This window comes from Juglans microcarpa x Juglans regia, chromosome 2S (genome assembly GCF_004785595.1).
Source record: "Juglans microcarpa x Juglans regia isolate MS1-56 chromosome 2S, Jm3101_v1.0, whole genome shotgun sequence".
Classification (NCBI taxonomy): domain Eukaryota; kingdom Viridiplantae; phylum Streptophyta; class Magnoliopsida; order Fagales; family Juglandaceae; genus Juglans; species Juglans microcarpa x Juglans regia.
This window is the reverse complement of record NC_054597.1, coordinates 29,120,810-29,137,017: the sequence shown is the minus strand read 5'-3', so window position 1 is coordinate 29,137,017 and position 16,208 is coordinate 29,120,810. Positions and strand designations below refer to the sequence as shown.

The following is a 16,208-nucleotide window of genomic DNA, read 5'->3' as shown; positions in this document are numbered from 1 at the left end:
AAAATTAAAATGTGCCTCACAAAACCCATTGCAAGAGAGCGTACAGTTAGGGTGAATGGAAGAAGTGTTTGGGTATTGGTGTGTTATGAGAAACTATCAAGGGTTTATTTTGATTGTAGTCGTATTTTACACTTTGGATTATCCTGCTCAAAAGACATAAAACAGAGAAGTGGCAGTAAGCAATTTGACACTTGGCTTTGAAAAGATGTCTATGCGAGGTGTCGAAGTAATCTAGTTCAGAACCTAGATCCTATGGATGAGAATGGAAAAAGGAGTGAAGATCGGAATCCAGTTTAGACTACAGATGAGCAAGAAGAAGCAATTCCCAATGGCAGAAAGGCCAACGACAGGAACATGGAAGATGTTACTCAACCTAATTATGGAGAACGAATGGAAGAAGGCGTGATTAGTGCTAATGAGGAGGAGGAAAATCTGAGAATAACATCATTGAAAGAGCTGGTGGGGGAAAGAATTAAGAAAGGAAAGAAAACAACTGTAATGGTCAATCTTGAAGCAGATAAGAGGGAAAGCTTAGAGAAGTTATGTGCTTAAATTGATACTTGCCTAAATGGGCCAATACAAATGTCTTCATCTCACTTGGGCTGGGCTGCTTAAGGAACAAGTCCAGTCATGACATTGACTTTAGTTTGGGCCCATGCAATGGCCTTAAGGTCCCTCCAAATAGTCTAACGACTACTCAGGAAAACAATTCAACTCCCAAGCCATGACAAAAGTAAGATCAGCCTACTCTTGGAAATTGGAAGAGTAGGGCTCGTGCCATAGGTCAAAATCTTTCTCTCTCATAAGGGTGTTGCTAAGAAAAGAGTTGCTGGGGAGGGTTTTGTTAGTGAGTCACATTTTTGAGAGTGCAAGAAGTTAAAAGTAAGTTTCAAGGAAATTGAGGGTGGCAGACATGGTATTATCTAAAATATATTGGTAGAGGCTGGGTCCCAACCCCACTGGGAGTCATGAAAATTTTAAGTTAGAATTCTCGAGGACTTGGGAACCTATAGGGAATTCATGCACTTCATGATCTTGTCAGAAGTGATGTTCCCTAAATAGTGTTCCTTATTGAAACTAAGTTATCAATTTAGAAGATGGAGTTTGTAAAAAGGAAGTTAGGGTTTGAAGGGTGTTTGGCAATAGACAGTGTTGGTAAGAGTGGGGGTTTGGCCCTTCTATGGAAGGAGTGCCAAATTCATATTCAGAATTACTCCAAGATACCATATTCATGCTTGTGTGAAAAGAGATTGTGATGAGTGGTTTCTAATAGGGTTATATGGACATCGTGAGGTGGCTCGAAGACATAAGTCTTGGGCACTTATGCGTATGCTAAAAGTACAAAATCCTGCGACTTGGCTTATTTTTGGAGACTTTAATGAAGTGTTGAATATTCAGGAGAAGAGGGGTGGTAGAGGAAGATATGAGAGACAAAGTTTAGAAATGCTCTTGATGATTGTGGATTGTTTAATCTTGGATATTCAGGTTCCAAATATACATGGTGCAATGGTAGAGAGGCTCAACATAGAATCAGCAAGAGAATTGATCATTTTCTAGCAAATGAAGGATGGTCTAATTGTTCCCCCATTGCTAGAGTTTAGCACGGAATAGCTACACATTCAAATCACTCCCCAATAGTATTATATCAAAATGATGAAGGTGGTTCAAGTGGAGGGAAGAGGCCTTTTAGATTTGAGGCAATGTGGGTTGATAATAAGGGCTGTGAACAGGTTATTCCAAACTCTTGGAGCTGGTATATTCTGAGGTAGTAAAAAATATTTGCAAAGGGACAGTAACATCTCGTTCACAAGAATAAATAATGTGCACATTTTATTATTCTTGAAGAAATTCTATGAAACATATTCCATTACAAAATTATAATTCCGCTCTTTGCTTCTCTAGAAATGTGAATAGTTAAAATAAACCTCCTAGCACCTAACAATACAAGCTATATTGCCATTGGCATTAATCATCTGAATCACATCTTCAATTACAAAGGCTCGACATTTTACACCACTTTGTGTTCAAAGTCAAACTATGGCTGAAGCTGGAAACTAACTTAGAAATATATTAATGGCGTAGAAGAAAAGAATAGAAAAAGAAAAAGAAAAAGAAACATTGAATTAGATCCCCGTCAGCTCTAATAATGAGACCCAATACCATCTCGACCACGGCATTGAAGAAACCCAACAATGGTGTAGTCTTATGGAAATGCAGGGAAATGCCTAGAGGAAAATTTCTGTACTAAAATCTTTTTACACCTCTTTTTCAGTCTTCTGTTTTCTTTCGCCATTTTCGGGGAGGAATGGAACTTTTGGAAGGAAGTCATTACTAGGGGTCACAATGGCTGAAGCCATATGAGATGTCATGGCTATCTGTGGAAAAAAAGGTTTTGCAATACCATTGCCAACTGGACCCTGTTCATCCACTGCTTCAGTCCCGGCATTGGCAGCACCATTGCTCAGTACTTCTTTTTGACCTCCTAATTCACTTCTGGCTAATGATGAACAGTTTGTCTCTGCAATGTGTCAAGTAAATGTCAATAATTTTCATGTATAAAAAAAATGTCAATAATTTTCAATACTTTTTTATTGGCACCAGGTGTCCGAAACAAAGTCCTGACTAATTCCGGGGTGTACAAGCCCTCTGCAATGAGTGCATATAGAGTAATTCAAGGGGAAGTCCCCCGTCCAATTGTCCCTAAAAATTGTTTGCACTCACTCAAGGGTACAAACCTTAAACCTGGAGGGAGCATACCACTCAGACCAAGGGCCTTTATAATTTTCAGTACTAAAGCAGGCAATAATGAGTGTTGTTGTAATCAACTGTCATTGCTGTATTTATCATTAATATTAGCATAATAAGTTTCGAGCATCCATTGGATACGAACAACTATAACAGTACACAGCCACAAAAGGGATAGGGTGGTGTGGGGGTGGGGGGACAAAGCTGGCAGATGAAGAAACCAACTGCACTCGGTAATTTATAGCTGGCCAATAATAATCATGCTGACTTTCTGATTGCAGGGAAGCCATTTTTGTCTTGAGTACAGAACTGAGAAAGAAACAAAACCAAACCAAACCCTCCCCCTGTGCCCGGACACAGGCACCCCAAAAAAAAAAAAATGATCCTAATTTTCAGACTTCCATCCTCAACCTGTTTATTTGTTCAGTCTGCCATAGTTTAACAGTTGAATTTTGACTTTTAAGCACTACTTATCAAGATTTAGATGGAGATTAACTTGATTTTCCCCAACAATGATCAATGATTCTAATTTGGAAATTGATATGGCTGTTTTTCTTTCACAGTTAAACCATTCATCAAAATTTAGATGAAGATTAACTTGCCTTTTATTTCTCCAAAAGTAATGAGCCTATTAAGGCAATCTCGAAGCTTTGTCAGAACAATCCTTTCCTGCTCTGCATAGACCTCTGCCATACCGTGCCCATAAGGCAAGGGTGAAGACGTGTTGCCCTGACCCATCAACCCATCTGGAGAAGCAGATGCCAAGAACATTGCATCTTGTTCATGACACATCAATGCTAAAGTTACAGGAGACATTGGCCTTCCTTTTGGCGCATTGGCACCATCTGAACTGGAATCTTCAGCACAGATTTTACCCGCCTGGGTAGCACTTGAGCAATCATCAGCCACAGCTTTCTCAGCATCAGGTTCCTTCTGGCTTTGAAATCTTTCTTGTGTTGATGAAGCAAGGGAAGTTTCTGTCTGATCTTCTGCCCGCTGTTCTGTCACACTTCTTTGTTCTGGAAATATTAATCAAGTTTATCATGTTCGTATATTATAGAATCAGAGATAATTCATCAGGAAATGTGTCATGTGTCATATAGAACTTCATATGCACCTCACCGCATTGTACCCAACCTGAAATACAAATTTCTTAACACAAATCATGACATACCTGCAATTGTTCTGGCAGCTTCTCCTGAAAGTACCACCAAAACTGAGCAAAGCTCCTTCACGTCCTGTGGTTGGATAATGTCCGCTAAGAGAGACCTTCAACAATTGTGACAAGTTAGTAGTGTAACCATGCAGGTTAATGCATCTCCCAGAAGACAACAATTTTTTACCTGTACGTAAATTTGGAAGGGCCTAATGCTGCAGCTCCACCAACACCAGAACCTGGGACTGAAGACGGGGAAGGGGATGGCGCAGAAGGTCTGAGTTGGTTTGCCTGATAAACATGGAAACATAACTGTGAATATACTAAGTAATGAAAGTAGCACCCAAAAGTCACAACGAGAGGAAGTTTAGTGGTAGTAAATAATTTAAAATTACAAAAATTTTATCCATGTACTAAAAGACAGCAGCCATGCCTTATCAGCAGTGCACAGCTGCCATCAATACTTCAGTCAACTTCTCTTTTTAACTAAAACATAATGCTTAAAATCCCTATAAGACAGATATGATCAGGTGAAATGTCATAAGCAAGAATTTGAAGAGAGATAATTATTCTCTTATACTTGCCAATTTAAACCAATAATCAGCCGAAATACAATTTCTCCCCAAATATGACGAGCAAGTTTACCTGTTGAAGATGTCTGAGCCGTTGCACGGATGGATCCTTAGCTGCTGAAGCAAAGAAGAGGTCCTGCCCTTTTCTCTTCTTTGATATTGGAGGGGATGCATAGCCAGAGGACCCAATAGCTCCAGTTATGGCAGCATTTGCTAACTGCTGCATATATGCCATATTGTTGCCTTGATCTCCATGGAATAGAGCCTGTCTCTCTTCACTACCCTCAAAATTCTTGCAGTCTATGCACTTACAATTTTCAGAGCAGAGAATGTTGGCTTGGAAGCACTCACAATACTTCTTGAGACACCCAGATTTTTTGCAATGGCATCCCTTGTTGTGCTTTCCCAATATTACAACTTCCCCAGCCTCCTCCTGCATATAATTCAAAAGCACACAATATGCTTTGTTGTTAACATACAGAAAAGAGAATAATGTTTGGTGTACTAATACAAAAACACTCAATCGGTATATTACCAATGTATGCCTCTCAAATTATTAATTCAGAACATGTAATTTATCTTTTCTCTAGGCCAGCATTTTTCATAATGGCATTACAAAATATTCTAAGTAAGATACAGTTCAGAGCAAGCAACACAAGCATGCACAAGCCAAAAACAACGGGCACATGGCAGAATACAATAAGTAACATAATAACAATTCTCTATCCACTAATTCTTGTAATCATCTCATGCACAAAAAACTAGGAAAACTGTAAGCAATAATGTGAATTTCTGAAGTCACATAAGCTTTAGCACAAATTTCCCAAATGAACAATAATGGATATCTGTAGTAGAACCATCATTGGAAGTAACAATGATGCCACAATGGCTAGTCACATGATAAGAGAACCAGTTAGCATCAGTACCTCCATTAATTAAAAGTAGCTAAAACACTGAACTTCTTGCATGTTTATCTACACCAACGTAAAAACTGCAAGATTCCCAGTACCTGATAGATGTATTCAAAATACTGCATATTAAACATACCCTATTATCCCTCACTCCATGTGGGCTGCTTGCAATTTTTGGCCTGAACGCATTTGGATTACGCTCTAAAGTTGCTTCTACAGCTTCTCGCCTAGCAGCTTCATTCTCAACATTGTTATAACAATTTACACAGTTGCACCCATCACAGTATATTCCAGACGCAAAACACTCACAATATCTGACATGATCACATTGACCAAACAAGCTTCACATCAGTAAAAATATCTTATACAGAACATTAAATTTTATACAGTTAGCATATAAATTCGGAGGCTTCAATGAGCTTTGGCTATGCCCTTACTGGTTTTTATTATACACTGTTAAGCAACCATCACACAAAACAAAGAAGAATGGACGATGAAATATGTCACTCTTTGAGTTCTATCAGAATGCACACATGCAAGTGTGCCCAAACACACACACATACACACACACACAACCACAGTAAAATAAAGGAAGTGTAAGATATAAACTTATTACTTTTGTTCCTCTTTGGTGCATAAGGTAAATAAAGGAAGTGTAAGAAATATGTCATTCTCTTTGAGTTCTATCAGAATGCACACATGCAAGCATGCCCAAACACACACACACACACACACACACACACACACACACACACACACACACAACCATAGTAAAATAAAGGAAGTGGAAGATATAAACTATTACTTTTGTTCCTCTTTGATGCAAGGAAAAATGCCACCAGCTCAAGTTACATGATTAGAATTAAACAATTATGAAGTTGTGAGGCCATGGCACAATATTAAATTAAACAATTATGAAGTAGTGAGGCCATGGCACAGTATTAAATGGTGTAATTATCAAGTTCTACCAAAAGAAGTACAGATGTGGGAGGTATGTATGCGCGCACGTGCGCATGTGTGAGCATTGTAATTCAAGGGTAGAACAAAACTCTTAGTCATACCAGGGGACTGTAAAGTGGTCATCTACTTACAACTTCAAGCATCGAGAGTGTTTACAGTTGCACTGTTTTTGCTTCTTTGGAGTACCATCCTTCACATCAGAATTTGGTCTTGGTCTTGATTTTGGGGAATCTGGTTTTCTGCAGGAAGAAAGGTTAGGGTTATACTAAATTTCAGATATAAATATTGAGCTTTGATATGAACATATTCACATGTACCCTATCAGTAAGTTATTTTTGTGCAGTCATATTATTTCACCTGCAACAGATTACTCTTCAATGATACAAGGGCAAAGCAATGCCAATTGGCATCCCTTCTTTCGGTTCGGGAGCAGGGTTACAACACAGGTAGACTAGCTGAAGGAACTATTATGATAGCACAAAGAAAAAAATATATATAAATTCAAGAGTTATTCTATTCCAAGCCAGTGTGTAGAGCATTTCATCTACATCACTTAAACAATAAGATTTTATTTGTAAGATTCAAATTTTAAAATTTATTTTCCAAATCAAATTATGTCATGTAAGCATTTTACTAGGTGTGCTCTACAAACCACCTTGAGAATAGAATTTTCTAAATTCAAACAACCACAAAAGTGAGAAAGTTCTATTTCATAGATATGGCACAACACATAACACACCATTATGAAAGATACCATAATATGGAGAATTCATAAATATTTCAACAGTTCTGCTTAAAGGAAATAAAATAATATTTATTAATTATCAAACTATTACATTTTCACATAACATAGATAAGCCCAAAAAATACCGTTACAGCTTTGTGACACTATAATAAGATGGGTGAATAACCAAATCCAAAGTTTCATGTGATCTCACCATTTTAAGTTCAAACTGACTAAGCCCTATTTGGATAATAAAAGTGTTTCATCTCATCTCATATCATCATTACAACTTTTTCAAATTCTCACATAAAATATAAAGACAATTCAACCTTTTCAAATTCTAAAATAATAATAATATTAAAAAATAATATTCTAACAATATTTTATTCAACTTTCAACTTTTAGCCAAAACCATCTTATCTTATCTTACTATCCAAACCGAACCTAAATTTATGTGTAGGCGTTCCAGGCAAACTTTAGTGTAAAAGCACTATATATGTTATTAGTAAGAATTTAATCCTCCCACTCTTCTATAAATATAGGAAATAATATCTTGAGATCCATAAAAGCAACAAATAAGTGAATAAATGTTAGTAAGGCTAGAAATAAAGAAACAGCTGTGATTATGGGTACTTTCCAGATACACATCAAACTTCATACTCGAAAAGAAGATCTTTCACCTAAATGTGTTACTTTCTCAATAAATCCACAAACCAAAAACACAAACGTCACTCTCCATTAGCAAAAGCTTCCAAATCAAATAAGATTCCTTCTCAACGCAACAAACACAAGTTCATACAAATACCACTCTTTCGAAAGACCAAATCTTTCGAACTAATTCAGCATTTTTGTCAATGAACCAACAACCACAATTGTCCAAACAAAATCAAAGCTTGTTCCTGCAAAACCAGAATTTTACGAACTTACACAACCCTCAATGGCGGATGAGCCGTATGATGCGGCGGCGGAGGGGGAGCCACCACGGGCATCACCATCACCTGTGGCTGCGGCTGCGTCTGCGTCTGCGTCTGGGGGGGCACTATCACGGTCGCCGCCACCATCTGAGGCTGCGACTGCAATTGCGGCTGCGGGTGCTCCGGCAAGACCACACTCCCCGAGCCCCAGCACCACCGAAGGCCGTGAAATCCAGCTGCCTCGCCAGCTTCTTCGCCGCTGGAGCCTCCGTCGACGCGGAGGCCGCTGTACCTTCAGATTGAGCCTTCTTAGGATGTAAATCGCTTCCTTCACCTTCTCCCATCAAATTAAAAATTCGAAAACTCAATCAAAATTTCAAATTTATCTTCTCTTTTTTTCCTTCAAGAGTTCAATCCACTGATTACTTCCAAATAATCACCCAAGTTCCTCAAATTCAGGCACTTTCAGATCCAAGACGAAATCGAAAGCCACCGAAACGAACTCAAATACACGATTTTGCAGCTCAAAATTTAAGCCGAAGCTCAGCGAAGCGAATAGTGACCGAGTTTGAGAAGGCTTTAAATTCAAACACAGAGAAATTTAAAAAAAAAAATTTGTAAAAATTTCTAGGAGAGAGCAACACACACACACACACAAGAGTTTCGTAGTGCAAAAGAAAGCAATGAAGAAGTGGAGGAGAATAGCAGTAAGGGACTTTTGTTCGTCTCTGCTCCCTCTCTCTCCCAAGCTTTTGAAATTCAATTTTGTGGAATATTTGACGGTGAGATTAACCCCGATGGTCTTATCAGACGGTATATGAGAGAATCATCTAACGGTTTGAATTCATAGAACTGGGAATCATCAGCAGTTGACCGTCGGTTGAGATGGGTGAAACGTGGACGCAAGTGATTGGAGAGAGCAGAAATCTTAGGAGTATTGGAAAACGAGGGAAATTATTATTAATATTATTATAAGATTAATTGTTAAAAGTGAAAAGAAAATAAATAAAAAAATAAAATGGCGCTAAAAAGGGTGAAGGGACTCCGACTCCGTGACCGTGAGAGTGAGAGAGAGAGAGAGAGAGAGCTTGCTGAGGTGGGCTTGGATTAGTGTGTGATTGGACATTTTCTAGGCAGGAAAGATCAGCGGACAAGTCTGGAAAGAAGCCGAACTAATCAAACGGTCGGTTAATTGTTTGAGATTAACGCCGGAATAAGAAACACCCTTAATTCATTTCATCTGATAATCATCTTATTATTATAAATTTTTTAAATTTTTATATAAAATATAATAAATAATTCAATTTTTTAAATATCAAAACAATAATAATATTAAAAATTAATATTCTAATAATTCAACTAATATAAAATCATCTAATCTCATTTCAATATCTAAATAAACTCTAAAAAATAATTAATTTATAATTCTTTTTATAATATTATATTAAATGGAGGATATTTTATAAAATTAAAAAAAAAAAAATCTATTCATCATCTCTACATACCACACACAACTTTTTTTTTTCTTTTACTAAACGTGTGGTATATGGATGAAGAGTTTAAGAATTCAATAAGTTTAAAAGGAATAAAACTAAATTTTTTTTTTTTAAAAAAAATATAATATGTAGTGTGCGTAGATAATAAGTAGCAAATCCCGTACCATTATCTCTTTTACACTTATTTGTCTAATTGATAAATTAAGAATAAAAGAAAATTAGAAACTATTCTATACATATAGAGTTCTTGTAGCATAGACACAAATAAAGATCAATTGCAAAATGAATTTTTATGTATTGGCAACTCGAGATCTTAGATCTTCACAAATTGTAAAATTAACACCTGAATTTTAAGAAATTCATAATTAGATATCTCCGTCAATCTCCCGTAAGAAAATTAATTATAGGATTGACACATGACATCAATATATGGCATTATTGAAATTCATATGACATTGAGATCTCAATTTGCAAAAATCTAAAAAAACGCAAATAATGATTGCAATTAATCCTACAAATAATACAAGAAGCTTTAGAAAAATTTAAATAATATAGTAGTTTATGTACTTTGTTTTTTGGATGGAATTATTTCCTAAACGTTAAGTTTTCTTCGCTCATTATACTTTATCAATCATTCTCTTTAATTTTTCTTATTAACCAGTGAAAGAAAAACATAACGTCAGCAACAATTACTGAATGTCATTTAAAAAGTAAAAAAATAAAATAAATAAATAACATAGGAAAAAAAAAAATGGAGGTAAGACATGTAATCTTATTTAACTGGTTTTGAATTTGAAGTTAGGTTTACTTACATCCACTCAATAATTAGACGAATTTTGTTAAAAAAAATATATAAATAAACGCCCAAGATTTACTTATTTATTTACCACAACCTGACACGACCAAATTTATTCACTGAACATAAAGCCAAACTCCTATTCTAACAATAAAATTGGATGGCAACAAACATCAACCTAGATGGATAGTACTATAATTTCGTCTCTCTTTTTAACGTAATTTGGCCATGAGTTAAATATCTCACCCCACGTCGTGTACACAGAGACAGAGACAGAGACAGAGAGAGAGAGAGATGGAATTGTATCCATCTATTTTTCATGTTGTAAAAAATATTTAGACGATAAGATTGGAAGAAATCTCAATACCAAAGAGACAGCCTCTTGCAATTACATCAATTCTATGATGTTGACTTGCGAAGACTTGGAACAAGTGGAGGGTAGACTGGCTAATGACAACGACAGTAGGGCAATCTAACTCGAAGCTCAAGCATTACCCAACTACAGCAAAAGAAGCAAACCAATACACGGTAAATTAATTTAAGAAAAAAATAAAAATAAAACACCAATACTGAGAATCTCTCTCTCTCTCTCTCTCTCTCTCTCTCTCTCTCTCTATATATATATATATATATTATATATCTGTGTGTGTGTTTTCGTAAGGACAAATAATTGTAAAAACGAGTTTTTTTTTACCTATTTAAAGTCAAAACATTTTACCAAGGTCGGAAAAAGAAAACACCAACTTTAGTCCTGATTGACTATCCTTCCTCTGTTAACAAACACGTAAAGATCGACTACTAGAACCAAAATTATGCATGCAAACTTTATTCCCTGGCACCCCGCTAATATGCATCTCCAATTCTGTCTCGCCCCACGGCACGCCGATCACCTCGTCCTTGATCCATGTACATATCCCGGTGATAGTCTTTTGGTGGCGGGCTGCCCCTTATTGGAGAGCGGCTCCTCCCTCTAACATCACGAGCCCAGCGGTGAAATGGTGCTGCTGGTGGAGGTGGAGACGGTGGCCTCCTCTCAAATCCTTTCCTTTCATTGAAGAAGACATTCCTTCCTCGGTCCCTATGGCCCCAGTCCATTGGCATTGGCCTGTCAAACTTGTTTCTTCCCCTGTAGTCATTTTCTGGATAGTCCAGCCTATCTCTCCGCATGTGGTGATCAGAAAACCTACCTTCGAGCCTGGGAGGTGGCAGACCACCAGCGCCAAACTCCCTAGGGCCCTCCCTAGCCCAAGCACGAGGCGGCAGCGGCGGCGGTGACCTATACCCATTCATGCTCCTGCCTGGAGAACGCTCCAGTGGAGAGCCAGGGAAGCGTCTTGGTGGAGGAGCATGTGGAGGAGGTGGGCCAGGATAGCCTCTCCGAGGACTACCCCCAGGCCCATGGCGAAGCCTTTTGCAGCTGTTACAGTACTCTCGCCTTGCAAAATTCAGGTTCCCACACCTACGCATGGTCAAGAAATAAGTGAGACAAGAATAAACGCTTAGATTCTCCCAGTCACACATTTAACAGAAAGAACAGTAGATGACAAAGGCTAAAACAAAAACACACTTGCTCCTAATGCCTACTGCAAAACTAGAACAGGCAAAACAAGGAAAATCTCTAGCAAAACTGTAATAGATTATTCATTGTCCTTCTCAAAGAAAAAAAAAATTTACAACAATTAAAACTTGCAGAACACACTACAAGCAAAAGCCAATACAGACTGCAAATAGCAAAACTGTCGCATAAAGAGATGGACTTACAAAAGATCTGGGCAAATCCAATCTCCTTCTCTTTGACGCACATTTGGATTATTTCTACTCATGCCTTCACCTCTGAATGTCCCAGGGCCAAGCCCAGGCCCATCAAAAGCCCTACCAAATGGCCTACCACCACCCCTTCCTCGGCCATAAGGCGGTGAAGAGTCTCTATATCTGCCAGGATCCCTCCCGCTGCCAAATTCCCGGCTGCGTGGCAGACCACCTGAATGATTAAAATTAGGACTGTAACGATGACCTGCATCTCTGTGGCATACAGGAGAACCAGAACCTGCACGAATTGTATATCCTGGAAACAGAAAAACCAGTGAAGTCTAGCAATAAGCCACCCCTGTTCAAGTAAGGGGAAAAGGTCAAAGTATAAAACTAGTATGGTAGCTGAAGGACTGTGATCATGAAACTCAAAAATGACCCATTGAACAGAGTTTGCAAGGATGGTTACCATCACTTGAGGCATCTTCTTGCCATATGTAGCAGAAAGCAAAAATATGTGAAAGAGTAAGAAGTTCAGATGATATCTGCGCTTGTTGCCACTTCCCAAACAAGTGGTCCATATCACCAGTGAATATAACTAAAGCATGACAAGCCAAACAGTGTTTACTTGTACCCACCACATACGGAAACTGCTCATGGTCTTCAAAAAGAAAACAAGTCCAGTATTTCTATCTACGAAGCCACGTCCATTACCCTGTGCACCATTACATAATTTATACTTTTGGACCTAAACATACGAAAACCAATGCTAAAATTCATGGATCTGGTGCAACCACAACTTAATACAGCACCGTAGCAGTTATAAGGAAGCAAACTTCATCCAAATCTACTGCCTGCAGATAGAGAAGATGGATATGTGCCTAAAACTAACCCAGCAGATAAAGCAACACCTCCAATAAACCTTGTTCCAAAACCTCACAGTCGAAACATGCCAGCCAAAAAGAGCAGCAACAGCAATTGAGTGAACCCCAAAGGAACAAAACCAAAAAGCATCCAAATAACTCAATAGTTTACCCACTATCAACTTGGTCTGCTTCTTTTTAATCACCACCTCAGCATCTTGTAAACACCCCCAAATTTGACCTAAACACAACACCAGCGTCAAAGATTTCCACCAACCAGAGAAAACAGTTGCTCAGATGAGAAAGTGTGGTGGAGCCATATGGCAAGGGCAATCCAAGAAGAGTAATTCATTGTTACTGTTTGCCATTGACTATGCCTCTATAACTTAGAAAAAATAGAAGTGTGAAAGGATAGGGATTGTTAAGAAAAACAATAACCAAAGATTTTAAAGATCTGAAGTTCTGTACCAACTCACCACTCGTCAGAAATATGATAAAAACCAAAACCTACAGAAGTTCACTAGAAGCAAGAAAGTGACTTGCTAACAGAAGTTCCCAAATCTCCATGCATTTATCATCCACCATAACAAGTCTGAAAAGCACAATCTCATATTGGTTACTATAAAACAGTCCAACTCAAACCTATTTCAAAACCCAAGGGGAAGAGCTGAAAATGCAAACCCAACTAAACCATCAATCCTCATAAGAATAGTCCATATAGCAGCAAAACACCTGCTAAAATCTATCAGTAAGCAGGAAGAACAGAAATATGCCTTTCCATGCACTAAATTATAAAGCGCGACATTCACCATTACACATCAGCTTCCAACACAATGTCAGCTTCTGTAAAGGTACATTTGGTACTATTTCACCACACTGAACTTCTTTCCATAGACTCAGCCCTTGTACTTCTCTTTCTTGTATACTTCTTTTGATTGATAACAAGTTAGAAGTACCATCACAGTAATGGTTGATGAGAGTGTGGTTCTCAGGCTCTTTATCAAGGCATATGAACATCTTGGATCTTTGCAAGTTCATCATGAAAATGGCTAGCATTCCCAGTTAGACACAATTAATTTCAACCCCAACCAATCAGTTTCATTCCCAGAAATACCCAATTTTCAATGCCCATGACCATGAATTGCAACAAATGAGACCCAGGCCCTTATTTTGGTGGTGCTGCACCCCATAAACTCAAACACAACGAACAATATCAACCGATGGCAAGTATTGAAACACATTTAGTCCTAACATAAAAACATGTTCCCCCATACCCTGATCCAAGACCGCACTCACACCAACATGCCTTCCTCAAGGCCCAAGTGCATGTAGGCAACATTTAGAGCTGTAACACATAATAGCAAAATTTATTCGCAGTTTGATACTCCATAAGTGATACTCGATCCACATGCTTGACACGCAACACAAGGAATATTCAACAGGTTTTAAAAATAATATTACTTGGAATACTGGACAGACTCATGAGGCAATATAAATTAAACAACATAGCTAGTAAGGTAAATATCATTTTGACTCAGAAAAACACAAAATAAAATACAGAGCTTATTTGTAATTAGAAGTCCATTACAGCAATTTGATTAGGAGCAAATATGAGAGAAATAATCATAAACATGCAAGATATAGGAAGATATAGGAAGCCCATTTAGCATGAAGATCAATCAGTCCTCAATGTGACCCTGAGTTTACATAGGCCTTCATACAGTCTCAGAGGTAACCAAGTTCATAATTGGGTAGCATGACTCATCCTCCAAATTATTCCACTCAATTCCACAGGCCTATATGTGTTTCCAAAGATAAAAGGCATCACTGTGTTTAACATATGAAGATACAAATCCACCATCCATAATGGTGTCATTGAAAGTAGAGCTGAGTCACAAAAAGGAGCCATCTTATTCTTTAACCTTAATTTGTAATTAGAGTCAGATGTTTGTTTCAGCATTCCTATTCACAATCATAATTAATTCGTTAAAAGATACCCCATCAGAGTAATTCAACGCCCCATGGGATAAACTAAGATATAGTAAGACCTGCAAAAAAGCTACATGAACTGTAACACAGTAGCTAGACCACAAATTTTTTATGTATAAATTAGATTTCCACATGGTTAACAAGATCTTGATTAACAAAATCTTGACTATCACCACAAAATCTAAATATAAATTAACATTTTTCCCCATATCAATTAATCCAAAGTTTACTTATAAAAAAAAAAAAAAGCCAAAATATAACCAATCAATCAGTTCTATATATCTATGCTAGCAATACGCATAATGAAAGCTGTTTCTTCATTTCAATCACAATCAAGAGGAAAATTTAAAAACCAACTCAACTCAACAAGCAGATTTTTTTCTTTCTTTCCTTTTTTTTTTTTTTGATAAGTAAAAGTTCATGATAGCTAAAGACGCTCAACAAGCAGATTTATAACCGAAGGATAAAAAAAACATAACAAGAAGTAAACAAACAACATAATTCCGAATCAATCATAATTATTCGGAAACCAGCTAAGACCAGAAACAAATACACTTAGCAAAAACCCGAAGAAATCCTACTTCCATGATATAGGGTTTGGAAAAACTATAATTCCTGTAATTTAAACCTGAATTTTGAGATCTAAAGAAAAGGACTCGAACAATTACACAATCAATTTGCACATTAAAAAAACACAAAACCAAACAATCGAGAAGACGAAGAGAGAGAAAGAGACGAACCAGGCTCATCGGGGTATCGATCGGAGCGAGAGTACGGATGAGGATCACGGCGGACCTCTCCAGGCTCGTAATCGCTGACACGGCCTCCAAAACCACCGTCGACACCACCGCCTCCGGCGCCGTCGCTGATAGAGGGACGGACGACGAGGCTGCTCAGGAAAGGCTGGTGATGCGGTGTCGTTTGGTCCTTGTCTCTCGAGGACATTTTTTCCCTCTCACTGTACGGTGAGCACTAAGTGCGTGTCTGATCGCCGAAGATTTCGATGATAAAGCAGTGATATATGTATGCCCCAACCGTCAACGGGATTTTTTATCGTGAAATTATGAGAAAGAGCGAGGCCTCGTTTGGGACATTAAAAATTGAATTAAAAATTATTATAATATTATTTTTATTATAAAAATTAAAAAAATTAATTATTTATTATATTTTATATAAAAATTTAAAAAAATTATAATAAAAAAATTTTAATAATTATATTATATAAGATAAGATAGTTTGATTTTGTTAGTCAAACCTCTCTGAAATCTTTATTTATTTATTGGGTTAAATAACAAAACAAAATTTACATAATTTTGCAAACTGTTTAAAAAAA

General features: G+C 37.4%; 2 protein-coding genes across 3 annotated transcripts; both read right to left on the bottom strand.

Moving 5' to 3' along the window:
* Positions 1-1,809: 1,809 nt before the first annotated feature.
* LOC121253299 (protein tesmin/TSO1-like CXC 5) lies at positions 1,810-8,737 on the bottom strand. The gene is given in 9 exon segments (XM_041153328.1): positions 1,810-2,518; positions 3,348-3,764; positions 3,920-4,014; positions 4,089-4,192; positions 4,547-4,906; positions 5,521-5,698; positions 6,476-6,583; positions 7,996-8,183; positions 8,186-8,737. Coding segments are annotated over 9 exon segments (1,854 nt in total). The 5' UTR covers positions 8,327-8,737; the 3' UTR covers positions 1,810-2,255.
* A 2,207-nt stretch (positions 8,738-10,944) lies between these two features.
* LOC121251713 (RNA-binding protein EWS-like) lies at positions 10,945-15,927 on the bottom strand. Of its 2 annotated transcripts, none has more exons than XM_041151046.1 (3): positions 15,616-15,927; positions 12,036-12,339; positions 10,945-11,733 (listed from the first exon to the last, which is right to left on the bottom strand). In XM_041151046.1, the coding sequence occupies exons 1-3, from the start codon at positions 15,818-15,820 to the stop codon at positions 11,118-11,120; spliced, it is 1,125 nt and encodes a 374-aa protein (XP_041006980.1). In that variant the 5' UTR covers positions 15,821-15,927; the 3' UTR covers positions 10,945-11,117. The 2 variants fall into 2 exon arrangements, with proteins under 2 accessions (XP_041006980.1, XP_041006982.1); XM_041151048.1 differs by lacking the exon at positions 15,616-15,927 and adding an exon at positions 12,493-14,179.
* Positions 15,928-16,208: the final 281 nt, after the last annotated feature.

What these genes read in the sequence shown, in the direction of transcription:
- LOC121251713 (XM_041151046.1), bottom strand. Translation starts at nt 15,820, where the DNA reads ATGTCCTCGAGAGACAAGGACCAAACGACACCGCATCACCAGCCTTTC. An exon ending in TCGATACCCCGATGAGCCTG is followed by an intron (nt 12,340 to 15,615) that starts GTTCGTCTCTTT and finishes TTCTGTTTCCAG; the next exon opens with GATATACAATTCGTGCAGGT. An exon ending in TGGATTTGCCCAGATCTTTT is followed by an intron (nt 11,734 to 12,035) that starts GTAAGTCCATCT and finishes GACCATGCGTAG; the next exon opens with GTGTGGGAACCTGAATTTTG.